General features: G+C 41.6%; 1 protein-coding gene and 1 non-coding gene across 9 annotated transcripts in view; both read right to left on the reverse strand.

Moving 5' to 3' along the window:
• The window catches only part of LIMA1 (LIM domain and actin binding 1), an 84929-nt gene that overhangs the window by 48577 nt on the left and 9635 nt on the right, over positions 1-26717 (reverse strand). For 5 of the 8 annotated variants that reach the window (XM_045464226.1, XM_045464223.1, XM_045464222.1 and 2 more), the window contains one exon: positions 9918-10059. In XM_045464226.1, the coding sequence (XP_045320182.1) occupies positions 9918-10007 (90 nt within the window). In that variant the 5' untranslated portion in view covers positions 10008-10059. Of the gene's footprint in view, positions 1-9917; positions 10060-17052; positions 17061-20316; positions 20333-26717 lie in introns of those variants that run through there. The other 3 variants (XM_045464228.1, XM_045464224.1, XM_045464225.1) reach the window with 3 other exon arrangements.
• On the reverse strand, positions 14684-14787 carry LOC123592289. Its single transcript, XR_006709686.1, has one exon. It is a non-coding gene; the product is annotated as a U6 spliceosomal RNA (small nuclear RNA).

Genomic DNA, 26717 nt, shown 5'->3' on the forward strand with positions numbered 1-26717 from the left:
TTTGTGGGTTTGAGCCCTGCAATGGGCTGTGCCCTGACAGTGGAGCCTGCTCGGGATTCTCTCTCTCTACCCCTCCCCCGTCTCTCTCTCTCTCTCTCTCTCTGAAAATAAATAACTTTTTAAAAAATTTTTAATGTTTATTCAGTTTTGAGAGACAGAGAGCAAGCAGAGGTGGGGCAGAGAGAGAGAGGGAGACAGAATCCGAAGCAGGCTCCAGGCTCTGAGCTGTCAGCACAGAGCCTGCCGCGGGGCTTGAACTGACGAACTGTGAGATCATGACCTGAGCTGAAGTCAGACGCTTAACCGACTGAGCCACTCAGGCGCCCTTTAAATAATCTTGAAAAAAATAATAAAGGGGTTCTCTAGAGGCTGTGTGGAGAATGGACTAGGGGGGCCGACAAAGGAGGTGGCATTAATGAGAGGTGATGCTGGCTTGGCCCAGGGTGGTGACACTGGAGTGAAAGAAAAGTGAGTAGGCTTGAGATGTATTTCAGAGGTAGAATCAACAGGACTGGTAGTGAGGGAAGGGGGAAGAAGCAGTCAAGAACAAGTCCCAGGTTTTTGGCAGCTGAGTTCATGGAATTACTGTTAACTGGGATGGGGAATTCTGAAGGAGGAGCAAATCTGGGGATGGGGAAGATAAAGAGTTCAATGTTAGCCATGTTAACTAACTAGCAATATAAATTTAGGACTTGTCAGTCCACAGATGGTATTAAAGCCACGGGAATACACGATATCACCTACAAGAGTGTGCACTGCGAGAAGAGGTCCTGGAGACTAACATTTTAGCAGTAAAAAGGGGATGAAGAGGTCATAAGAGACAATGACGAGGAATAGCCAGAGAGGTAGCAGACAACCAGGAAACTGGCAGAGAAGCCAAGAGAAGGAAAAATGTGGGAGGCACAAAGTGCTGAGAGGTCATGTGATACCAAGGCTACCAACACCTGGGTTTAGCAACACAGCAGCCTCTTGTAACCCTGGCAATCCTCTTCCATTATAAATATAATTAATTTACCCACACTCCTTTTATGTGCATTTGGATTATTTCCAGCTTTCCACCATTACAAATAGTACTTTGGTGAATGTCTTTGGGCGTATATTTTCCCCCTTACTTGTACTAATACATCTGTCTGAGAGTCCCTAGAAATGGAAATGCAAGAGAAAAGTGGATTATAGATAGAAAGGAACCTACAATTGGCCTTGGCCCTTGTTTCCACACCCCCTGGGTAATCATCTACAGTATATTACAGTGATAACACAATATATGGGAGCCAGAGCCAATCAGCAGACAGGTTTATTCTTAGTCAATTGTTCTCCAAGGCAAAGTATTTGCACTGTGGTTAGTTGAGTAAATAGGCTCAAAGGTTCCCTTCCCTTTTCTGTCTTAACAGAAATATAGACTTAAAGAAAGAAGACCAGAATAATTTTCATCTTCAGTCCTCTCCTTTTAGCACAGAGGCATCTGAAAGACACAGGTATATCTGTCGCTGGCTGTCTTGAATTTTGTTTTGAAACTCCACTCAAATATCCCTGTCCTTTATTTAGAATGAAGTACTTGCTAAATATTAGATATGCAGGGAGAAAGGTCACATGCCACTGCTTTCTTCCAAGTCAGGGCCGTGGTACTTTTTACATTTTGCACTCTCGGTATGCTAAGAGACGCTGGGGTGCCACACTTCTAAATTCAGGGTTGGGGCAGGATTCAGGCCTCAGACTTTCCTCAAAGGCACTTAGAGCAACTGGCGTAATTCTGACACAAAATGTGAAGGTCACTGATTTTGCAGGGGCAGGGGAGGGGGAAGGCATTTTGAAGATTCAAATTGGAGGGGAAAAAATATTTGCAGTGACATTTCTATAATTAAAATCTCATCCCGTGCTCGCTTCGGCAGCACATATACTAAAATCTCATCCCTCTCCCCCTCCCAGACTGTCTTGTCGTCCACCATCCTCTTCTTCACACACAGAATTTAATCTTGCAACTGCTCATTAATGCTCAGCGGTGGGGCAGGCAGCTGATGGAGGATGCTAGAATTATCTTGGGAGTAAGAGCAGTGCCTCAAACTTTTCTAAGGCCAGAACAGAGTTCCTGAGCCATGACTCTTGCTCGCATGCCCTCAAAGAGAGCAAAGAGAAAATGGAAACTCCCAAGTTTCAGGCAATGTCTTTTCCTCTGGAACTATTTCACCACTAAAATGTTACAGAGGAGCAAAAAAGGAAAAGAAAAAAAAAAAAAAAAAAAAAAAGAGGAAGGTAGCCAGGGAGATCTGAGGGTCAATTTTTTCTTAATGAAGGAAAAACTAAATATAAACCAGGTTCCTTCTTGAGACTATGGAGAGGGTAAAGTCATAAGAAGGTGGTGTTACAGAGGGGAGGGATGAGTGTGGGGGTGGGGTTCAGGGATCTGTGTGCTGGCTTTGGCTTTGCCACTATCTGGGGTGGGAGCCTCAGTCATAATCACTGGCCATCAAGTTCCTGGTCTGTCAGAGGAATGGGGCAAAGGTTAGCCAGATTGGTGGTTTTAAAACTCTTTTCACTGCAGAATCCTACCTTCAAGTGATACCTCTTTTTTTAATGTTTCTTTCTTTTTTTTTCTTTTTTCTTTTTTTGAGAGAGAGACAGAGTGCGAGTGGGGGTGGGGAGCAGAGAGAGAGGGAGACGCAGAATCTGAAGCAGGTTCCAGGCTCTGAGCTGTCAGCACAGAGCCTGATGGCAGGTCTCGAACCCACGAACTGCGAGACCATGACCTGAGCCAAAGTTGGACGCTTAACTGACTGAGCCACCCAGGTGCCCTCAAATGATATCTTATTTAGAACCTAACATATAAAAGAGATCAAAGCAGTACGGCTGGTGTGGAAGGTCTCGCGCTCAGTCCTTTCGTTCTTCCCATCTTCCCAGACCTGGCCCCTGAGGTTCCTCTGAAGAACTCAATTAAGATAGGTTGAAAACCAATGAGCCAGATTCTCTTTACTTCCAAAAATGTAAGAGTCAAACAGGAGTCTTCTGGAAAGAAACCAAATTCCACCAAAAAAGTCAAATTTTAATCAAGCAAAGGATATGTTACGCTGAAGTTAGTGGTGAGTAAACCAAAGCTAGCTATTCATTTTTTTTTCTTAAATTTTTTTTAACGTTTATTCATTTTTTTTTTAATTTTTTTTTTTTTTCAACGTTTATTTATTTTTGGGACAGAGAGAGACAGAGCATGAACGGGGGAGGGGCAGAGAGAGAGGGAGACACAGAATCGGAAACAGGCTCCAGGCTCTGAGCCATCAGCCCAGAGCCGGACGCGGGGCTCGAACTCACGGACCGCGAGATCGTGACCTGGCTGAAGTCGGACGCTCAACCGACCGCGCCACCCAGGTGCCCCTAACGTTTATTCATTTTTGAGACAGAGAGAGACAGAGCATGAATGGGGGAAGGTCAGAGAGAGAGGGAGACACAGAATCTGAAACAGCCTCCAGGCTCGGAGCTGTCAGCACAGAGCCCAACACGGGGCTTGAACTCACGGACCGCGAGATCATGACCTGAGCCGAAGTCGGACGCCCAACCGACTGAGCCACCCAGGCGCCCCCAAAGCTAGCTATTCAAACCGACTCATCAATAGGACCTTCCTTACCTCAAGTTTAATGATGTATATAGTATAGAGGCTCAGTAAAAGAATTAAGTCGAGCTATAAAGTACTCATGAGACCTAAGATCTATGCTAGAAAAATCACTCTTAAATTTTTTTAATGTTTTTTTTTCTTTCTTTAAAAAAATTTATTCTTGAGAGAGACAGAGCATGAGGGAGGGAGGGAGAGGCAGAGTGAGAGAGGGACACAGAATCCAAAGCAGGCTCCAGGCTCTGAGCTGTCAGCACAGAGCCTGACATGGGGCTCGAACTCACAAGCCGTGAGATCATGTCCTGAGCCAAAGTCGGATGCTCAACCAATTGAGCCACCCAGGTGCCCCAAAAAAGTTACTCTTATATACAAATAAATGTAAAACATGTTAGCAGTTAGAAAGTAAAGCCCAGGGGCGCCTGGGTGGCACAGTCGGTTAAGCATCTGACTTCAGCCAGGTCACGATCTCTCAGACCGTGAGTTCGAGCCCCGCGTCGGGCTCTGGGCTGATGGCTCAGAGCCTGGAGCCTGTTTCCGATTCTGTGTCTCCCTCCCTCTCTGCCCCTCCCCCGTTCATGCTCTGTCTCTCTCTGTCCCAAAAATAAATAAACGTTGAAAAAAAAAAAAAAAAAAAAAGAAAGTAAAGCCCAGCTAATTCTACAAACATGAGCCAGATTAAGCTTCCAAATGCCACTTTTATATTAATCTCTGATCAGAAACCTCCTCAGGTTTCCTACAGTCTCTTAACTAGGCTTGTACAGGATTTGTTCATTCCAAACCCCATAATAGGGAGTGTTTCAAAATAAGAGAAAATCAGGTCACCAGGTGTTGGAAGTAGAGATGAGTATATGCTTTGTGGAACACAGTCCTGCAATCTGCTTTGGAAACCTATAGTGAGTGAACCCTAAAAGCCTTGAGCAAGACCAGCAACGTTGATTCAGGGTCTCCATTGAGCATGAAACCTGGAGAAGAGATTCAGGCTGATTCTCTGGTTTATCTGTGCCAAGTGCACATCACACCCTGTACTACTTCTGTGCCTTAGACCTCCTGTGGCTCTCTGCAATGTCACCACCATCCTCTCAGCCTACCAAATAAAATCTATTCATCCTTCAAAACTAGTTTAATACATGGGCATCGGGGTGGCTCAGTCGGTTAAGCGTCCAGCTCTTGAATTTGGATCAAATCACGATCTCATGGTTTGTGAGATCAAGCCCCACTTCGGGCTCCCACACTGAGCCTGCTTTGGGATCCTCTCTCTCCACCCCACCCCCTCCCTGGCTCACACTCGCTTTCTCTCTCTCTCTCTCTCTCTCTCTCTCTCGAAATAAGTAAATAAACTAAAAAAAAAAAAAAAAAAAAAAAAGAATCTAGCATGAAGCCTGGCACATCGATTCTGTTAATAAGTTCAGGATTTAGTTTTGCATAATTGCCATTTGCCCTTATAACCTTCATGGAGAAAAGACAGTCACCTTGCTATGCTAGGAGAAGGTGACCTCTAAGATGACTTTTTGCTTTCTCTCTGTAAGATTAAGAAGGCCCCTAAGATGAACTGCTTTTCCCAACTTCCTAACTCTCATCAGTTCTAAAAGACCCAGTTCCTCTATCTTGAGAACCGGCCGGGCGAGGCCATGACAGAACAAAGGGCTGGGAAAGGAACTGAAGAAGGGGTGAGAGTTTCACTGAAGTGACCAACTGAGGTAGGCAGGGAAGGAAGTGAAGCCAAGAAGCCATCCACGGCCTGGGCGTCCTGCTTTGGCCTGAGAGCAGTGTCAGTGGGAATAAGAGAGCGGAAGAGTATTAGCACAGGAAGCTCCAATCAGAGAGGTATTAAAAAATGCACATTCCAGAGATGGATTCTGCATGAGATAAGGTTGGGATTGGATGCAGGGCCATGGGAGACAATGTGTCGGTTGAAGAAGTAGGGAAGGTCAAGAAATTAGGAGGTCAGAGTATGAGACGGGTCATTTATGTGGACCAGTGATTCTTCACTGGGGGGCACTATGGGCCCTGGGGGACATCTGGAAACATGTGAGGGAATCTTCCTAAGGTTTCCCTTCCACCTCATTTTTCTTTTTTGGATGTCACAATGTCGTGGGGGTACTACTAGCATTTGGAGGAAGGATGAACATCCTGCAGAAGGAAGGTCTGCCTCATCGAAAATGCCAATAGCACCGTTGCTGAGAAACACTGAGGAGAGAATGAAGCTGGAAGCTACTGTCCCCAGCAAAGTGGGGGGAGCTTGGCCAGGTGGCTGGCATACCACTGCAAGAAAGGGGAATAAAGAAAGAGTACAGTACAGTTAGATGTGAGCCTCAAAGCACAGGTTTAGAACTTCAGAACAAGGAATGAAAAACAATCGATGGGAACCAGTAGTGGAGATTTAGGACATCAGCAACCCTGACTCCCAGCCCCAGCATGTGCAGAAGCAGCAGGCGGCCACTGCTCAGAGACAGAAGGCAAGTGGAGGGAAAGCCAAGTTCAGCTGAAGAGAGGTGGGGCTAGGGAGGGTGAAAAGGGTAAGAATGTGGAGAAGTTTCTCTGCAGAAGAGGGAGTTTCCAACTCCCATTAATCACATCTCAACACTGTCTCAGTTCTTTCCCTTCCTCTCCATTCCTGCTGCCCCCCACCCTCAATAGCTTTCACTTGGGTTCTCAAGAGAGCCTCACAACTTGTTTCCATGCTATCAATCTCTCACCTTTCCAGTCTACCTTTTTACACTGTTGCCAGAAGCATCTTTCTAAAATACAAGTCTGATCATGTCATTCTCTCTACACAAAAACCTTCAATTGTTTCCCTTGTTTATCTAACTAAATCCTGAACTCAGTATGGCATTCAAGGCCATCTATTATCTGGCTCAAACTAAACCATACTAGTCCCTTCTCCCTTTTGTATCTCTCCATGCCAGACTGCTTGCTTTCCCATTCCCTTTATTCATGGTTAGTTTCCACAATCCTTTGTTTGAACCCATCATAAGCCTGATAGAATATCTTTCACTACCAGTGCTCCCTAAACCTCCCTGAAAGTAAAATTCACCTGGGATACTTGTTGAAAACAAATTCCTGGGCTCCATCCCAGACACATTGAATCAGACTCTTTAGGGGAGGAGCCAGGGAAGCCATATAGGATAGTTTTAAAACATGTCCAAAAATATCTTTGACATTCCTGGGGCGCCTGGTGGCTCAGCTGGTTAAGCGTTTGACTTCGGTTCAGGTCATGATTTTACGGTTCATGAGTTCAAGCCCTGCATCGGACTGTCTGCTGTTAGCACAGAGCCTGCTTCAGCTCCTCTGTCTCCCTTTCTCTCTGCCCCTCTCCCCCTCCTCTCGCTCAAAAATAGACATTAAAAACAAAAATTGACATTCCTCCCATCGAAAAGTAGAGTCAAGTTCTCGTCCCTCTGAATGTGGGCCAACTTGAAGAGAATGTGGCAAAAGTGATTCTGTGTAACTTCTGAGGCCAGGTCATAAAAGGCCACACAACTCCTGATCCTGTCTCCCTTCTTCCTTTGTTCCCTCCCTCTGTCTCTGGATGCTTGCCCTTGGCACCCAGACAACTAAGCCACGCAGCCACATGGAAAAGCCATGTGTAGGTATTCTGACCAGGGCCCCAGCTGAGATCCCAGATGACTGCCAGCAGCAATGACCTGACTTGCGAGTGAGTGAGTCTTTAGAGGACTATGGGTCCCATCTTTGAGCCACCTTGGCTGATGCTAACAGAAGCATCAAATTGGAGATTCACAAGCAAAATAAATGTTAGTATTTCAAGCCACTAAATGTTGGAGATTTTTTTTTTCTAATGAGCAATAGATAACCGGAGCACCATATTATTAGTAAGTACCCCAGGTGATTCTTAAGATGAAGGAGGTTCAGGGACTTCAGCTACCATATAAACCATACTAATTTATACCATCAGTTTCCTTGAGGTCAGGGATTAAGTCTTACTACCTTCCCAGGGGCAGCTGGGTGGCTCAGTCAGTTGAGCATCTGATGTCAGCTCAGGTCATGATCTCACGGTTCGTGGGTTTGAGCCCCACACCAGGCTTGCTGCTGTCAGCCTGTCAGCATGGAGCCCATTTCGGATCCTCTGTCTCCCTCTCTCTGCCCCTCCGCTGCTTGCACTCTCCCCACTCACTCCCCAAAAAAATAAATGTTAAAAAAATTTTTTTAAATGACATTTATTTATTTTTGAGAGTTAGAGAGACAGAGTGTGAGCAGGAGAGAGGCAGAGAGAGAGACACACACATACACACAGAACCTGAAGCAGGCTCCAGGCTCTGAGCTGTCAGCACAGAGCCCAACGCAGGGCTTGAACTCATGGACCGTGAGATCATGACCTGAGCTGAAGTCAGACGCTTAACTGACTGAGCCACCCAGACGCTTCAAAAAAATATTAAAAATAAGTCTTACTACCTTTCAGGATCTCTGTCCCTTTTTTCTAAAATATCTTTATTGATTTTCTTTTTCTTTCTTTTTTTTTTTTTTTTTTTGGTAAGAATAATACATGTTTGCCATAAAATTACCACAATACAAAATGCATAATGTAGAAGATAAACGGCCTATGCAGTCTCCCCCCCACCTTCCTTCCACCTTGAGCGGTAAACAAAGTCAACAATTTGGAAGGGCAGTGTTTTCCACAGAGCAAGTGCTTGATGGATTTGTTCCTGAAGAAAAGGTGACACGGTAGATTTAAAAATGTCTTGTTATTTAGCTATATCCTAGATACAGCTCCCAGAATTTCTTTCTTCAAACCTTGACCATGTTTTATCTCTTAAATGTATCGAGCTTCCTATTAATTAACAAACTCTACTAGTAAGGTAAACCTATCAGCTGTCCTAAGCTCCTCCCCAGTATGGCGTCTCCCTTTGAGTGAAGTCAATGTGTGCATCCCTGGTATATTACATATACCATTCTTTCAACATCTGTTGAGTGCCTACTACATTCCAGTCACCATGCTATACACTAGGCATATAAAATAAGTGGGAAAGGGGCCCTCGTATCAAAGAACTCATGGTCCAGAGTAGGGGGTCAGCAAGCTTTTTCTTAAGGGACCAGGTAGTAAATATTTTAGACTTTGAGGCCATCTGGTCTCTGCTGCAACTCTGCAGCTATAGCACGAAAGCAGCCATAGACAATGCACAAATGGAAATGGCCATGTTCCCATAAATCTTTATTTACTAAAACAGGCAGCTAGTGGGCCGGAGGTTGCCTACACAGTTTTCACTGTTCAACAAAACTTTGTGCATTGATGAAATGTTTCTGTGATTTCCAAAATGGTAGCCACTTGCTACATGTAACTCTTGGATGCGTGAAATGTGGCTAGTGCAGCTGATGAACTGAATTTTAAGTATTATTTAATTTTAATTAATTTACATTTATTTTTTATTTATTTATTTTTTTAACGTTTTATTTATTTTTGAGACAGGGAGAGACGGAGCATGAACAGGGGAGGGTTAGAGAGAGGGAGACACAGAATCTGAAACAGGCTCCAGGCTCTGAGCTGTCAGCACAGAGCCCGACACGGGGCTCGAACTCACAGACCACGAGATCATGATCTGAGCCAAAGTCGGCCGCTTAACCAACTGAGCCACCCAGGCGCCCCAATTAATTTACATTTAAATAGGCACATATGTAGTGGCTACTATACTGGACAATGCAGGTATAGAGTGTACTAACGCTCCCTTCAACGAAATCAATGCTTGCCTCACAACGCACCTCAACCAAAAAGCCTTCCTGATTAGCTTCTGCCCATGATGGTCACTCTTTCTCTCCTATTGTTTCTAGTCCTTAGTTCCATTCATTTTGGACTTGCTGACATTTTGCTTAATAAGTATGTGTTTTATAATTATCTTTTGTGTGTAACTTTTTCTTTCCCTAACTAAACAAAAATTCAAGGATAGAGAATGTGTTTCCTGATTATTATCAGCCTCCTCCACAGTGTCTTGTATGGTGCTTAAAATTCAGAAGGTGCTCAATAAAGCCATTTTTTTTAGACTTTTTTTTTTAAAGTTTACTTATTCTGAGAGAGACAGAGAACGAGCAGAGGAGGGGCAGAGAGAGAGAAAGAAAGAGAGAGAGAGAGAGAGAGAATCCCAAGCAGGCTGCACACTGCCAGCAGCGGAGCCCGACGTGGGGCTCAAAGTCATGAACCATGAGATCATGACTTGACCGAAACCAAGAGCTGGACACTTAATGGACCGAGCCACCCAACTGCCCCTCAATAAAACCATTTTACATCATGTACTTCCTTTACTGATTTCCCTGACAGGTGGTAATGTTTGCTCAAGACAGGTGGTCCTCTTGGACAAGGATCAGCACTTACTTGGAGAATATTTCTACAATAGCCGATGACTTGTTCTTGTTGACAAGAGAAAGTTCTTTGGCCGTTACCCTCAATGATACTGAAGTCCATTGCCGTCTATTAAATGGAGTTGATTCCATCTTGTCGACAGATACTGAAATACCTAAGCAATAAAGAAAGTCAGAGTATTAGACACAGAAGAGGATTCTCTAGCAGCCAAGGGCTCGCAGTGGTGTGGCAGAAGAGAGAACACAGAGCTCTACCTAGGCCAGCAGACCACACCACTGCCTCTACCAGTTCTCTCTCAAAAACTGTAACCTTGGTCAAATGATTCAATATCTGGGTTGTAGTTTCCTGTAAAATGAGAAGGTTAGACCAGATGATCTCTAAGGTCCCTTCCAGTTCCATCATTTTATGACTGACCTCACTGTGCAAACATCAATTGGCCTCCCTCTGAACTTAAATCTGTTCCAAAGTCACATTTGGAGTGAAATGTTCCACTCTTCTGAGTTACATCCCAAGGGAAGTACACTTGGCATCTGTGTAGATTCAGGTCCAAATTAGGTTCTACCTACGTCCAAGTTTCTTTTGGCTGCCCTTTCTCCCCAAACTGTGCATCACTGACCACTTGGTTTGGAGAGAGAGCTGGGGACACAGCATGGTATAAGATAAAGAGTGAGGGCTTTAAGTTGAGATAATCTTCAGCTAAATCATAACTTTTGTCACCTTGAACAACCTATATAATTTAATATATATAGTTTTACTTTCTTCTGCTGAAAAATGAGAATAATACTTACCATTGGTGGTGTTTTGATATGGATTTAAGGAGAGGATATATTTAAAATATTAAGTAGATTATAATGCATTAAGAGCAATTTAAGTATACATATCAGAATTGACTATTGTTATATACTTATTATTTTTACATTTTAACAATCTTGACAACATGGAGAAATATAATGTACTTTAAATTCAGGCGACAAAAACCTCTATTCTGTAATTCTTTTCTAACATTGCTTCAAGTCAAAGAATACATAAAGCTATGCCCCTGAAATCACCCAGTCCCTGCCCATTAATCTGGATTGTTTCGGTTTCGCCCCAGAAATTGCCAAAGGTGTTTTTGCCCTAGTAGTTAGCAAAGGAGTTCCAACCTTTGTCCAGAGAAGGTAAGATTAGAAATGAGTCCATAGTTTCCTTATTTGAAGAGTGAAAACTATAGATAAAGTACTACTTGCAGGTCTCTTGACAACTGCAGAGCATAACTGATCTGACAGAATGCAGAGTTCATCATGTACTGTTTCTAGCAACCTTGACAACAACAGAACCCAGTGGGCTTAACCAAGCAACCTGGGCTGCCATTTTACACTGAAAGTTCTGTTATGCAAAGCAAGTGATAAGCAACCTTAAAGAGCACACTACTTTTCCACACGCAGTACTCCTTCTTCCGACTAAAGTCTTGTCTGAAAACAATGAGAGTTTTGTGGTTTTTACTTGTTTGTTTTAAGCCCCATGTTGGAAGGTAACATAGAATCTCCTCATGATCAGGAGCTCTGGTATTAGATACAGATGCATTTAAGTGGGAGTTTTGGCCCCATCCCTAAAACTTAGATTTCTCATCCATAGCAATAGTACTTCCTTCATAATATCCTTATGAGGAACAAATAAGATAAAGAAAAGACCCTGACACAGAGTAAGTAATACATATTGGTTTTTCAAGAATCTCTCTCTTCCTGGATAAAATAATCTTAATTCTACACATGTTCTTTGAAGTAAACGTCAGTGTATCAAATAATATGTATTTACTTGTTTATCTGCTTCCCAGTCTGAATCTGACAGACCCGTCGAACATTGTCAGCCCTTACTCTAATAAGAAAAAGATACAGAAGCAAAAACAATTCTGCTAAACTCAGTTACGCAACATCACAGTAATGACCCTTTGAGCCAAGGTTAGGAAATACTGAATCACACTTTAAGACACTGTTTGGTACAATTATGCTTTCAATGTAGGTGTGGGTATAAAAGTCGTCAGTGCTTCTATAGCAATCAATTCTGGATCAAAGAAAAAAATACAGAAGATATGTTCTCAAATTTGTTTGTAAAAAGGAAAAATCCTTCATTATTTGAGGGACTGAGTATGGTTAAAAAAAGGGGGGGGGGTATTTAATTCCCAAGTCTAATTCCATGGTTTTGATTAACATTGGCCAGGAATCCAGGAAAACGCAGAGTATCTATCTTGGTATAAGGCTGTGATAAGCACACTTTTTGCTCAAGGAATGAGGTGGCTCACACCATCACCACACTTCTCTTTACAGAAGCATACTATCATTTCTTAGTAATGTGATTAGCAGCACCCTATGAAACAGATAAAGGCGAGAATGAGTACACGCTTTTTGATAGACGCTGGTATCAGGTTACCAAGTAACTAGCTACTTTCTATAAGGTATAGGGAGAGGGCCTGCCCTGGCTGGGGCTTGCTGACACGTACACAATAATTATAGCACGAAGTAGAATATGGTTAGAGGCAATGTGTGGTCTAGGAGTAGGGAATTTGATTTTCTGGCTTGATGGGAGGGAAGGGAAGAGACATCAGATTGACTTGGGACTGACAGAGGGGCAGAACTTCATCTGAGGCCAGGAGGAGGAAAGTGCATCTCAGGTAGGGAGAACAGCATCATACTGCTAGGGAGCTGAAATAGCATAGAATACTTTAATGGATTTGACTGTAGGTACAAAAGTAGTGGAAGATAAGGTAGGGAAAGAATGGGCCCAGAATGGGAAAATCCTTGCAAACCATGTTAAGGAGTTTGAGCCATATTCCAATACTGGAAAGAACTAGCCTGTGAGTGAGCAGAGATAAGGTCTAGTCTTCATGTGCCACTCCCAAAAGAATGATTTCCCTGAGCCCAACATCTATATCTGTAAGATAAGAGTTCTATAGTGAATCGCCCACAGTCTCTATGGTGGAACCTGGAAAGTTTCTGAAAAAGCAAGTAACATAATGGGAACCATGTTTTAAAAGCTGATTCTGCAGCAGTGTATAACGTGATAATTGGGGGGCAAAGACTGGAGTCTAATTTACTTGTCAAAAAGATCCTAAAACTGTCTAAGTGAGAGGTAATCAAGGTTTACATTAGCATAGGTGGGAATGGAAAGGTGGGAAGAGAATTTACAGTTCTTAGAATAAAATGGATTTAGAGTTAGAGAAGGAATCAAAATTGGAATCATCAAACTTGAATGATTAGAAGATTGTTGATGCCATTAAAAGAGACAGTAAACATAGGAAGAAGTGGGAGAATTATGAGTTTGTTTTACATATGTTGAAATATACACGCCTGCAAGAAAAATCCTAGTGATTTTAGGAAGCTAAAAATTCCAGGCTGAGGTTAAAAGTCACACTCCTGGAAAGAAATGAACGTTTTGTTTATTTATTTTTCACATGTGTATTTTTATTTATTTTTGAGAGAGAGAGAGCAAGTGCATGAGCAGGGGAGGGGCAGAGGGTGAGGGAGAGCAAGAATCCCAAGAACCCCAATGAGGGGTTCAATCTCATGAACCATGAGATCATGACCTGAGCTGAGATCCAGAGTTGGACACTCAACTGACTGAACCACCCAGGTGCCCCAGAAATGAACATTTTAAAACATCTACTTATATGAAGTACATATTTCACTTAATTCTCAGAACCGCTCTACAAGATTGGTTTTACTATCTCATATTTATGTTGAAAAACCAAAATTCAGAGATATTAAATAACTGTACAATCATCTTTTAGTCATAAGTAGCAGAGCTGGGATTCAAATCCATATTCTCTCTGATTTCCAAAGTCAATTTTCTTTCCACTACAAGTAATGAATAATGATTAAAATCATCACTTTTGGCCATGGTAGAAAATTGGGTAGCAAAAGTTTTGAATCACTTAGCTGCAAACACATACAAATTATCTTTCAGCAAGAGTGTAGTGGCAGTTATCTTCCCAGAATGGCCAGCATCAGAGATAAATCATCTGTTCTTTCAGTGAAACTTAGAATTAACTAGGGCCTTCTTGAAATACTCTCCACTGTGAACATCTTGACTTTCATGGGCTTGAATTAAAGGTGTGATATCTCTCCCTCCTTACCAACTCTCTCTCAGATGGGAATCCCATTCTCACACTTTAGGACAACTTCCTAATCCTAGACAACTTATTAAGAGTGAGAAGGGCATGTACCAATGCCTGGAAAGACCCATCTAGAAGGAGGTATTCAGTTTGGGCTGCAATGCCTTTTTTTAAGTTTATTAATTTTGAGAGAGAGAGAGAGAGAGAGAGAGAGAGAGAGAGAATGTGCATGAAGGAGGGGCAGAGAGAGAGGGAGACAGAGAATCCCAAGCAGGCTCTACTCTGATAGCGTAGAGCCTGACGTGGGGCTCGAACTCATAAACCGTGAGATCATGACCTGAGCCAAAACCAAGAGTCGGACACCTAACCGACTGAACCACCCGGGCACCCCTGGCTACCATACCTTTGACTATTTTTTTTTTTCCAAAGGCCCATTTGACTCTAAGATCTAATCCACTGCACTGCTACGTGCAAATAATAAAAGGCACTATTACTTATTGGACACTTACTAACTCATTTAAGCCTTACAACAACCCTGGAGATAGACTAGTGTTATTTCCATTAAAAACAAAAGCAAAAACAAAAACAAAACCTGGTTCATTGAGGTTGAGTAATGTGCCAAAGGTCATGTAGCTAATATATGGCCCAAGCAGAAGGCGTGTTCAGATTCTAAAACCCAGCCTCTTAGGTCAAACGCATTCTACTACCACTTTAACTGTGTGTCACCCTTGAGCAAGGGCCATGCTAATCTTCTCTGGATCGTTCCAATCTTAGTATACATGCTACCGACACCACTTCAACTGTGAGGGAAGAATGGCTGGATTGGTTGTCAACTGTGTTCGAGAGTTAAAGGAAATGGATATAACAGAAATAACTCTAAGATTTTCTAGCCTCAGACATTGGAAGGACGGTGGTATCACAAATAATAATGGGACACATAGAAAGGGAAACTGTTTGCTAAGAAGGAAGAAGTCTTCGGTTTTAGATGCATAGGGCAGATTTTAACATCAAAAGGGAAGCTTAGAAATCGAGGGGCGCCTGGATGGCGCAGTCGGTTAAGCATCCGACTTCAGCCAGGTCACGATCTCGCGGTCCGTGAGTTTGAGCCCCGCGTCAGGCTCTGGGCTGAGGGCTTAGAGCCTGGAGCCTGTTTCCGATTCTGTGTCTCCCTCTCTCTCTGCCCCTCCCCCGTTCATGCTCTGTCTCTCTCTGTCCCAAAAATAAATAAACGTTGAAAAAAAAAAAGAAATCGAGTAACCAAATCCCCCTTTATACAATAAGGGAATTGAGCCACATGAAGGTCCAATAATTTTCCCCAGCTCCACAACTAGTTACGTATGAAAGCCGGAGTTCTAATTCCCAGCTCAAAGTTCTTTTATCACACCAGGTAGCTTGAGGTAAGACGGCTAAATGTCCTATGGGGAGCTATAGCTTGTTGATAAAAATCTCTTGAACAAAGGTTCTTTAAAGTTTAAGGGTTGGGCAATGACTCACTGGGAAATTTGGCCCCAGGTATCTGCTTCCTCAAGCTATTGCTGAGGGTGAGACCTGTGGCTGCTCCAGGAGTCCTACTGTAATAAATGCATCTCCAGACTTCACCTAACTAAGCAAACTGTCTTGCAGAACCCAGGACGGGACAAAAGCAAATGAACTGTCGTTAATACTATTCCTGTTCTTATAAATCTAATCTCCTAATCTCATCATATCTTTCTCCCCCCACTCTTTTTGTTTTGCTTTTTGTTACTTGTGCAAGAGGCATAGTTGCCTGAACACAGCCCCCACCCCCCCTCCACACACACAGATTAGAGAGAACAAAGTACAAACTCATTCATTAAAAGAAAATGTTGGAGAACCTGGGTGGTTCAGTTGGTTAGCTGTCTGACTCTGATCTTGGCTCAGGTCATGATCTCATGGGTTGTGGGTTCAAGCCCCACGTCAGGCTCTGCACTGACAGCCAGACTGGGATTCTCTTTCCCATTCTCTCTGTCCCCCCACCCCCCCATGCTGTCTCTCTCAAAATAAATAAATAAACTTAAAAAAAATAAAAAGAATGTTTAGAATAGACTGTAGGGGCACCTGGGTGGTTCAGTCGGTTGAGCGTCTGACTTCGGCTCACGTCATGATCTCAAAGTTCGTGGGTTCGAGCCCCGTGTCAGGCTCTGTGCTGACAGCTCAGAGCCTGGAGCCTGCTTCAGATTCTGTGTCTCCTTCTCTCTCTGCCCCTCACCCACTCACACTCTGTCTCTCTCTCTCTCAAAAGTAAACATTAAAAGAAAATTAAAAAAAAATAGACTGTAAAGTTTTAAACGTTTCTTGTTTCTTTTTTATCAAGAACTCTTTCTGATTTTAATGTCAGCAGGTAAAAGGGAGCAACTATTACAGTTTTTTACTTCTTTTTAATTTTTTTTTAAAGATTTACTTTATTTTTTTTGAGAGAGAGGGAGAGAGACAGTGCATGAGCAGGGGAGAGGCAGACAGAGAGGGAGACACAGAATACGAAGCAGGATCCAGGCTCAGAGCTATCAGCACAGAGCCTGACGCAGGGCTCAAACCCACGAGCTATGAGATCATGACCTAAACTGAAATCAGAGCTTAACTGACTGAGCCACTCAGGTGCCCCCTGTTTGTTTATTTTTTTGTAATCTTTACACCCAATATAGGATTCAAACTCATGACCTCAAGATCAAGAGTTGCATGTTTTAGCAAAAGAGCCAGCCAGGCACCATAGGAGCAACGGATTAAAAGAAAAAAACCAACCTAAAAAAACCTTCAAGGTGCAAAGGGAAATTTTAAACAAAAGCAACGTGAAAATGTTCCCATATAATGTTTTTTTCAGAATATAAACTACATTTCTTTCTTTTTTTTTTTTTTAATTTTTTTAACGTTTATTTATTTATTTTTTTCAACGTTTATTTATTTTTGGGACAGAGAGAGACAGAGCATGAACGGGGGAGGGGCAGAGAGAGAGGGAGACACAGAATCGGAAACAGGCTCCAGGCTCTGAGCCATCAGCCCAGAGCCTGACGCGGGACTCGAACTCACGGACCGTGAGATCGTGACCTGGCTGAAGTCGGACGCTTAACCGACTGCGCCACCCAGGCGCCCCACGTTTATTTATTTTTGAGACAGAGAAACAGAGCATGAATGGGGGAGGGTCAGAGAGAGAGGGAGACACAGAATCCGAAGCAGGCTCCAGGCTCCGATCTGTCAGCACAGAGCTGTCAGCACAGAGCTTGACGCAGGGCTCAAACTCACGGACCGAGAGATCATGACCTGAGCCGAAGTCGGCCGCCCAACCGACTGAGCCACCCAGGCGCCCCTAAACTACATTTATTTCTAAGTGTACATATTTTTTTTTTTACCAAAACAGTGACTAAATTCACATACTTAAAAAAAGCTTTTGAAAGTTAAGTTTTTTTAAAAAACTTATTTTGAAACAATTTTAGATTTACACAAGAGTTGCAAATAAAGTACAAAAGTTCCCATGTACCTTTCATCTAGTTTTATCTTGTATTACCACAGCACAATTATCGAAATTAAGAAATCAGCATTGGTACAATACTATTAATTAAGCTATAGACTTTATTCAAATTCTACTAGTTTTTCCACTAGAGTCTTTCTTCTGTTCCAGAATCCTACATTACATTTAATGGTCATGGCTTCATTTTGTTTTGTTCTTTTTTATGTTTTATTTTATATTTGAGAGAGAGAGAGAGAGAGTGAGAGAGAGCAAGCAAGCAAGGGAGGGAGGGGCAGAGACAGAGACAGAATCCGAAGCAGGCTCCAGGCTCTGAGCTGTCAGTACAGAGCCTGATGCAGGGCTCGAACTCATGAGCAGTGAGACCATGACCTGAGCCGAAGTCGGACAGTTAACCCCTGAGCCACCGCGGTGCCCCTAATGGTCATAGCTTCTTAGGTCTCTTCCAATGTCTATGACAGTCCCTCTGTTTTTGTCTTTTGTGACCATGACACTTTTGAAGAGTACTGGTCAGGTATTAAATAGAATGTCCCTCAATTTGGGTTTCTTGGTGTCTCCAATAAAAAGAACCAGGGCTCCTTGAAGAAGTGGTTGATTCCAGAGCTGGGGCAGGGAAATAATCAGATGAGCCTGGAATATCTCACAATCCTTAAAAAAAAAAGGGGGCGGAGATAGGTCACTTTTTAAAATATGATACTTTCTCAGATTTAGAGTGAAGTTCTAGAATTTTGGGAGGAATACTACAGAGTCTGATGTGCCTTCCTCCTCAGTGCATCATATCACAAGGCTCATGATGCTGATGTCTTGTTAATGGTGATGTTAACCTTGATCATTCGGTTAGGGTAGTGTCTGCCGGGTTTCACCACTGTAAAGTTACTATGTTTCCCTTTATAATTTGTAAATATTTGGGGGGAGATCCTTTAATCCTATTCCTCCTTAAACTTTTACTAATTTTAGCATTCATGCACTGATCTTGCCTTCAGCAATTATTACTGTGATGTTCTAATGGTGATTTTTCTCTTGCCCTCATTCCTTCTGCATTTATTACTTGGGATTCTTCTGTAAGGAAGAATTGTCCTTTCTCTCTTGTTTATTTATTCAATCATTATTAATATTAGGATAGACTTGTGGATATTTATTTTATTTCCTGAGTTATAATAATTCCTGTATTATTCTATTCCCTGGGTAATTTTGTTTTGTTGCTCAAATTGTTCCCAGCTTTGGTCATTTGGAGCTCTTTCAGCTTGGCTCTAGTGTCCTTTCAATATGCCACCAACTTTTTTTTTTTTTTTTTAAGCACATTCTTACTTTGTAGCACTATAAGATGACCCAAACTTGTCTTGTATTTGCCTGGTCCCAGGCCTGGAATCAAGTACTACAAGGAGTTGTGATTCCTTTTATTGGAGAAACCAAATCTGGAGACTACATGTTCTCATTGCTACTGAGATGTCACTGCTTCTAGGCTGCCTTGGGAGATAGAACCAGGAATATATATATTTATTTCTTTATTTACCTGTTTACACACACACACACACACACACACACACACACACACACACACACAATCTAGCATCAAATAATTTAGTATCACAAGATTCATTCTAGCATTCCTTTTATTTATTTTAAATTCTTTCTCTGCTACTAGGGAGAAGCCTAACTTCATAGAATTTTGACATGAAAAGAGAATCTCCAAAATTATGTCATCACCAGTTTCTACTCCCTTGATACACCATATATTTTTTCACTCCACCTAGAATGTTATCCCTTCCTCAACTATCCACCTTTCAAGACTCCAGTAAAGATCACCTCCTCAAAGAACCCTTTCCTGAACTGCCCTGGCCCTATTCCCAATCAGCATAGGTCACTTCCTTTATCTTATTATAATTTTATAAATTCTACTTGACAGAAAGATTCTTGGGATCAGGGGACAGATCTACTTTGCCTCTTGCCCTCTTGGCATCTAGTACATTGCCTTCTAAATAGAAGGAACTTTGGGGCACCTGGGTGGCTCAATTAGGCATCTGACTTTGGCTCAGGTCATGATCGTGAGTTCAAGCCCTGCATCAGGCTCTGTGCTAACAGCTCAGAGCCTGCTTCAGATTCTGTGTCTCCCTCTCTCTCTGCCCCTCCCCCGTTCTCTCTCTCTCAAAAATAAATAAACATTAAAAAATTTAAATAGAAGGAACTTTTTGCATATGTTTTGAATGAAATTACATCAGGTTTAAATTTCATCCAAAACACTATCAGTACAAAAAAATGAATGCTTGTTACACAGTCTTAAGGCTAGTTGTTGAGAAAGTACGTATCATTTTTCAGAACTGTGACTTAGTAATTTTAGTTTATTCAAACTTTTGAGTTAAACTCAAGGAATATGAAAAAAATAGAATGATTAAATAACTTCAAATACTGCACCTAAAAGGCTCACTACTCTATTATTCAGCCACACTGTGACAGACAAGTCTATAGGCAAGTTTACAAGTCTGTTAGAATTGTCACTGCTATTCTTCTTGGAATAGTTTTAGCCAGGTCTCTGTAGAAACATGTATCCTAGACAATAAGAAATTTGTAGCAATGATCAAATTCCCAGGGGTCAACAAGGATGTAGATGTTTGTATCAAGACAGAATCACCTTAGCAACATTTTGTCTCTTTTAAAAAATCACTTTTTAAGGATATATATATATATATTTTTTTTATTTTATATTTTTGGGACAGAGAGAGACAGAGCATGAACAGGGGAGGGGCAGAGAGAGAGGGAGACACAGAATCGGAAACAGGCTCCAGGCTCCGAGCCATCAGCCCAGAGCCGGACGCGGGGCTCGAACTCACGGACCGCGAGATCGTGACCTGGCTGAAGTCGGACGCTTAACCGACTGCGCCACCCAGGCGCCCCAAGGATATTTTGATCTCTAAAAACACTAAGAGAGAGGTGCCTCGGTGGCTCAGTCGAAGCATCCAACCCTTGATTTCGGCTGTCATGATCTCATTCATGGTCATGAGATCTAGCCCCGTGGAGGGCTCTGCGCTGACAGTGTGGGGACTGCTTGGGATTCTCTCTCTCCCTCTCTCTCTCTGCCCCTTCCTTGCTTGCTCTCACTCTATAAACAAACAAACAAACAAACAAACATTTAAAAAAACCACTAAGATGCAGAGCAAGAATAATGAAAAGGAGGTTGTGTAATTCTGAGAAGCAATTCCACTTCTGGAAACTGCTCACCAAAGAATCAGAGCAACTTTCATGGGGTGCTTACAGAATTCACCCTTAGCGATTCACACTTTACCACTCCAGAAAGAAAAGAAAAGAAAGAACTGAATATGATGGCAACTAAATTCGAGATGTCAAAAGTTAAAGCAGGAAGCCAACAGACATGGGTTCTAATCTTTAATCTACAACTAATTAGCAGTATCATCTGCCGAAAAAGTCATGTCTCAGGGCCTCAATTTCCTCTTGTGTGAAATGAAAAGGTTAAAACAGCCTAGTATTTTCCTCACTGCGGGTCACAACTAGTGAGTTGTGAAATCAGTTTTAACGGGTCAGAGCCAAGATGTCTGTGCTAAAGAAAAAGAACAGAATGAAATACAAAATGTCAGACTGCATCACACGGAGTATAAGTAGTCTTTCAAAAAGCTTTTGTTTCAGTTATTTGTGTGTGGATAAACTGGGTAAGAATGTAAAATATTTCTTACTGTGGGATGCGGTTAAAAAAATTATAGTCTGACAAGTGTTGGAGAGGATATACAGAAACTGAAACCCTCACACACACTGCTGATGAGAATATAAAATGATGCAGTTGCTTTGGAAAATAGTTGGCAGCCCCTCAGAGGGTTAAACACATAATTATCATGTGACCCAGGAATTCCACTCCTGGGGGAGGTACACCCCCCCCCCAAGAGAAATGAAAAAAAACAAACAAAACGCATGTCCACTCAAAAACTTGTACATGATTGTGTATAATAACATTATTCACAGTAACCCCAAAGTGGACACATTCCAAATATTCATCAACTGATAACTGGATAAACAAAATGTGGTCTATCCATATAAAAGTATGATATTTGGCCATGAAAAGGAATGAAGAACTGATATACGGTACAACATGGGTGCACCTTGAAATTATGCCAAGTGAAAGAAACCAGTCACAAAGATCGTATATTGTATGATTCTATTTCATGTCTAGGATGGGCATGCCTATAGAAACACAAAGTAGAGGGGTGCCTGGGTGGCTCAGTTGGTTGAGCGTCTGACTTCGGCTCAGGTCATGATCTTGCAGTCTGTGGGTTCGAGCCCTGCGTCAGGCTCTGTGCTGACGGCTCACAGCCTGGAGCCTGCTTCAGATTCTGTGTCTTCTCTCTTTGCCCCTCCCCAACTTGTGCTTTGTCTCTGTCTCTCAAAAATAAATAAATGTAAAAAAATTAAAAAAAAAAAAAGAAACACAAAGTAGATAAGTGGTTGCCTCACACATGCAGGGGGGTTGAAGGGGATTGGACTGACTGCTAAAGGGTGTGGGTTTTTTTCTGGGAGGTGATAAAAACGTTGTAATATTGATTGTGGTGATGGCTGCACAACTCTGTGAATATACGAAAAACCACTGAACTGCACACTTTAAACAGGTAAATTATATGGTATATGAGTATTTCAATAAAACTTCTATTTTAAAAATTACAGTTTGGGGGCACCTGGGTGGCTCAGTCAGTTAAACATCTGACTCTGGATTTCGGCTCAGGTCATGATCTCACAGTCTGTGAGTTCAAGCCCCGCGTCAGGCTCTGCCCAGACAGTGTGGAGCCTGCTTGTGATATTCTCTCTCTCTCTCTCCCTCTCTCTCTGCCCCTCCCCTGCTTGTGCAAGCTCTTTCTATCTCTCTCTCAAAATAAATAAACTTAAGAAAATTATAGTTTTAAAGTCACTAGACTGGATGATAGCTGATCACTGAGGTCCCTGAGAATTCTCAGTGTGCCCTCAACACGGGGCTCACATCACCTATCCTCACGTCTTGGTTATTTGGGGGCAGAGCGGTACCATGGAAACACCAGCTGATTCCAATCCTGATTCCAGTGCTAACCAGATGCATGGCAACCACTCCATCCTACACTTTCCTTCTGTATAAAATGAGGATGATAACCCTAAGATACAGGGTTGTTCTAAAAATAAAAGGAGATAATAAATGAAAAACAGTGCCTGGCACATTGCTTGAGGTCAGAGCCAAATCTTGTTAGTACTGTCGTATGCCTCTGTGTCTAACACATCGAATAAACATTATTCTAAAGGTTCAGTTAACAGATTACATATTTTGGCTTAGCTTAGTTTATATGTCATACTGTCTTAACAAGGCCTATGTCATAAGGCTCTGATGAAAATAATTCATAAATGTAGCATATTCTTCAGCTGTTTGACTTTTTTAGTGCAAAGATTATAATATTACATAATGGAGGTAGTAATGCTAGTTGAAAAGACATTAGTGGTGCCTTTAAAAGATCAAAATTTTTATTTTATAATTATTCAAAGAACTACCTCTTCCTAAATGTTTTGGACATGTGAGCAATTACTTTTTTGTAGCTTTTGTCCAAAAGTCAAATGAAACATGAATCACTTCTTTAGTATAAATGTAAAACTAAATTGCAAAAAGGAAAAGTCCAGATATAAATGTTGGGCCTTCATAAGGTTCTTGTGCAATTTAAAATTTTTTGATCTTTAATTAGGTTAGTGGTTTTCAAAAAGAGCTTCAGCAGCCAAGGTGGAATCAATGAGCATCCTTTTTGTATCCCCACATCACCACCGTCTTTCACCCTCCTCCTTTCCTTCGGGGAACCTCTCACTCCACAGGTTTCAATAAGCACTCCAAACTGGAGCCACCATTTTCTTCTTTGCCTCGCTTCTTTGTCATAGTGATTGGTCACGCGATGGGCCTGCTTGTCATAAACAATTATGTAGACACATACAATGTAAGAAATCGAAGTCTCTGCCTGCTTTTGCACACCCCTTCCCCCAAGACAACTCTACTTGCCAAAGGTAACCTCTGTCACACTTTGGAGCATAAACCTTCTGATATTGCCCATGCATGATAATAATAGCAAACACCCAGCATAATATGTCAGTCACTGTCCTAAGCATTCCACAAATATTATCTCATTTTATCCTCACAACAACTCATGACGTAGACATTATATTGATCATTATAATGATACCTATTTTACAAATGAGGAAACTGAGGCACAGTGAGGTTAACACCAGCGCACATACTTTCTTTTTTTAACAATAACAATGACTTTATGTTAATATGCTATTCAGCAACTATTTGTTTCCTTTTGGACATCTTCTCACACATGACAGGAAGACATATAGGAAAGGACATATAGATGGAGGAGGACATAGCGATCTACTTCACCCTTTCAGTACCAAATACTATTTCACTCTGCAATAGTCTATAACTTATTTAACCAGGCGCCTGTCAATGAACATAGAGGTTGCTGTAGGTTCTTCATTATTAAGAACAAGACGGCAATGAAAATGTTTCTATCATTGCCTACTTGGAAGTATGCATCCATGGCATAAATTCTTGGAAGCAGCATTTCTAGTAAAAGGCCTATGCATCAAAATTTTAATACACATTCCCAAGTTTTTCTCCAAAAAAGTTGCATCAATTTGTATATATTTTTGCATCCATTTATATTTGAACCATCAGCTATATGAGAAAGACTATTCTCCACATCCTTGTGAATATTGAGCATTGCTAATCCTTTTTATATTTTCCAATCTGCTAGATGTATGAAAAATGGTATATTATTGTTTTACTTTTCATTCCTTTACTCATGGGGAAAGTTGAACATATTTTCAAATATGTGCTGGCCCCTCAATACATTTATTTTTTGAAACTACAGTTGTTTTTAAAACATTGTTTATAAATTGTTGGTTATCTTTACAACTTAATTACTTTTTAAAATGGCACAAGGACTTTAGTAATATCATGTGTAACTCCTTGTACAATTCAAATTGCCTCTCACAGCAGCTGTCCTTTCCCGGTGTCTGATTCCTATCCAGATCTCATTAATATTCTTTCCAAACAGAAACGTTGTTTGACTACACAGATGAGATCGTTTCTGTAGAGTTCCTTTTTGTAGGGCACCCACCCCTTGACTACTCATTAATATTCCCACTGACACCGACAATCCAAGCATTAAGATCACTGTTTGGGATTGCGCTTCAGCTGCTACCCTCAACTAGCCAACCTAACACTTCTTAGTTGTGCAGGGGTCAAGGGTGGGGAGGTGAGGCAGGGGTTGGGGAGGGTGCTTTGAATATCAGGATCATCTTTGGGATCTGAATCTCTCATGTAAAGTCTGAACACTTCTAATTTTTCTTAAGAGTCCCCTATGATTCCAATGTAAAAACAGCTTTGGGTGTTTAGACTTGGTTTGATCCCAGGGTTCTTAGGCCTCAGCAGGGAGGCAGACACAGGCCCTAATCACCAACCATCTAGATGGACTGTGTCAGAATCAGATAAAAAAAAAATCTGGGCCACCTTAGCGTAAGCCTGGGGCCAGGTTATTGAGTGCTGGTCATATGCAGGGTGATTCATTCCATTTGGTTTTACTCCCTTAGTCCCTATAATATCATGAAACAAATTTTTATTTAAGTTTATTTATTTTATTTTGAGAGAGACAGCAAGCAGGGCAGGAGCAGAATCCCAAGTAGGCTCGATGCTGCCACCTCAGAGCCCGACTCAGGGCTCAAACTCACAACCATGAGATCATGACCTGACCTGAAATCAAGAGTTGGACACTTAACCAACTGAGCTACCCAGGTGCCCCGAAACAAATACTATTATTCTCATCTTACAGAGAAAGAAACCGAGGCTCAGAAAGGTTAAATAACCTGCCAAAGATTACATAGCTAGTAAGTGGCAGAGCCAAGATTTGGGACAGTCTGACAGACACTAATGTCCATGTTCTAACTACTTACTGCAAAACACAAGTTCCTGGTCTCTGGGGGGTGCTCTGGGCCAGTCTTATCCTAAGCGTCTTGAAACTAGAAGAGATGGGTAAGAGTTGGGCCAAATGCCCCAGTCTGTTCCATATCTAAGCCGATTCTGTCTCCAGTTTCTTTCAGCCTAGGTCTACATTTTGAATCTGCTCCTTGCTTATGGGGTAACACTAGGAAAATTACTCTAAGCCTCAGTCTCATCATCTCTAAAATGTTCCTTTAGCTCAGTGCTAAAATAAGTGCTTATAAAGTAACAGTGGTGCTGGTAATAAAAATAGCTAATGTCTATTGAATGTTTACCACGTGTCAGATCCTGTTTTGTTTTGCATATATAAACTTATTAATCCTCACGGTAGCAAACTCAGAATATTGCCGTCCCACTCTACAGATGAAGAAACTGAGGCCCAGAAAGGCCAAAATAAATGTTAACTTATTCATTTTTTAGGAGGCTGGGATGAAAATAAAATGACCTCTTGCAGAGAGAATAAACTACAATTGCCATTCTAGTGCACACTATATTTTAGGGTCAACTTATTTTCGTTATATCAGCAAGAAAAAAAGAGCACCTTGAATGTCATCTCTGAGAAACTGGCAGTAACTACCAGGAACATCAGATCTGCTTAAAACCCTGACACTGTTTCTCTGCACCCAAAAGTCTAAATCTCTCTCAAATTATACTGTTTAAGGGCCAAATTTTAGGTGTTCTTAACACCTCTGTAAAAACTCTAACTGGAAGATGATATAATTATCACCATCCTACACAGCTTCTATCACTTTATTCATTAGTTTGAATATCTTATCTTCTTGCACTTTTGAAACCCAAATTAGCTTTTTACATAATTGCGGTAGCATTCACATATCTTATTTTAGTAAAAGAGTAACCTGTAGTTACAGCCTTTAAACACGAACTTTGGTCTAAAATTTTTAGGTCACAAAGAACCACCCAAGATTCTTTCTAATCTTTTTTTTTTTTCTTCTTTAAATTAAAAATTACCCAATCTACTCCAAGTTTGATTCGACTTCTCTCTCAAATCTAATTTGTAATTTTTCTCTGCTTGGTTCTTCTTCCTCCTCCCTGTGCCCAGTTGATAATTAACACATTGTAAGGACAAACATAATCCAATGGATTGAGTCTTTTTTCAGTATTTTTCGCACATAGTAAGGAAAACCTCTATCAGTACATAGAAAAGCAGATAATTATGTCAGTAATTTCAAATTTAAAGCGAAAAGTAGAAAAAGGCACAGTTAATTGGAAAAATAATGTGGA

This window comes from Leopardus geoffroyi, chromosome B4, assembly GCF_018350155.1.
Source record: "Leopardus geoffroyi isolate Oge1 chromosome B4, O.geoffroyi_Oge1_pat1.0, whole genome shotgun sequence".
Lineage (NCBI taxonomy): Eukaryota > Metazoa > Chordata > Mammalia > Carnivora > Felidae > Leopardus > Leopardus geoffroyi.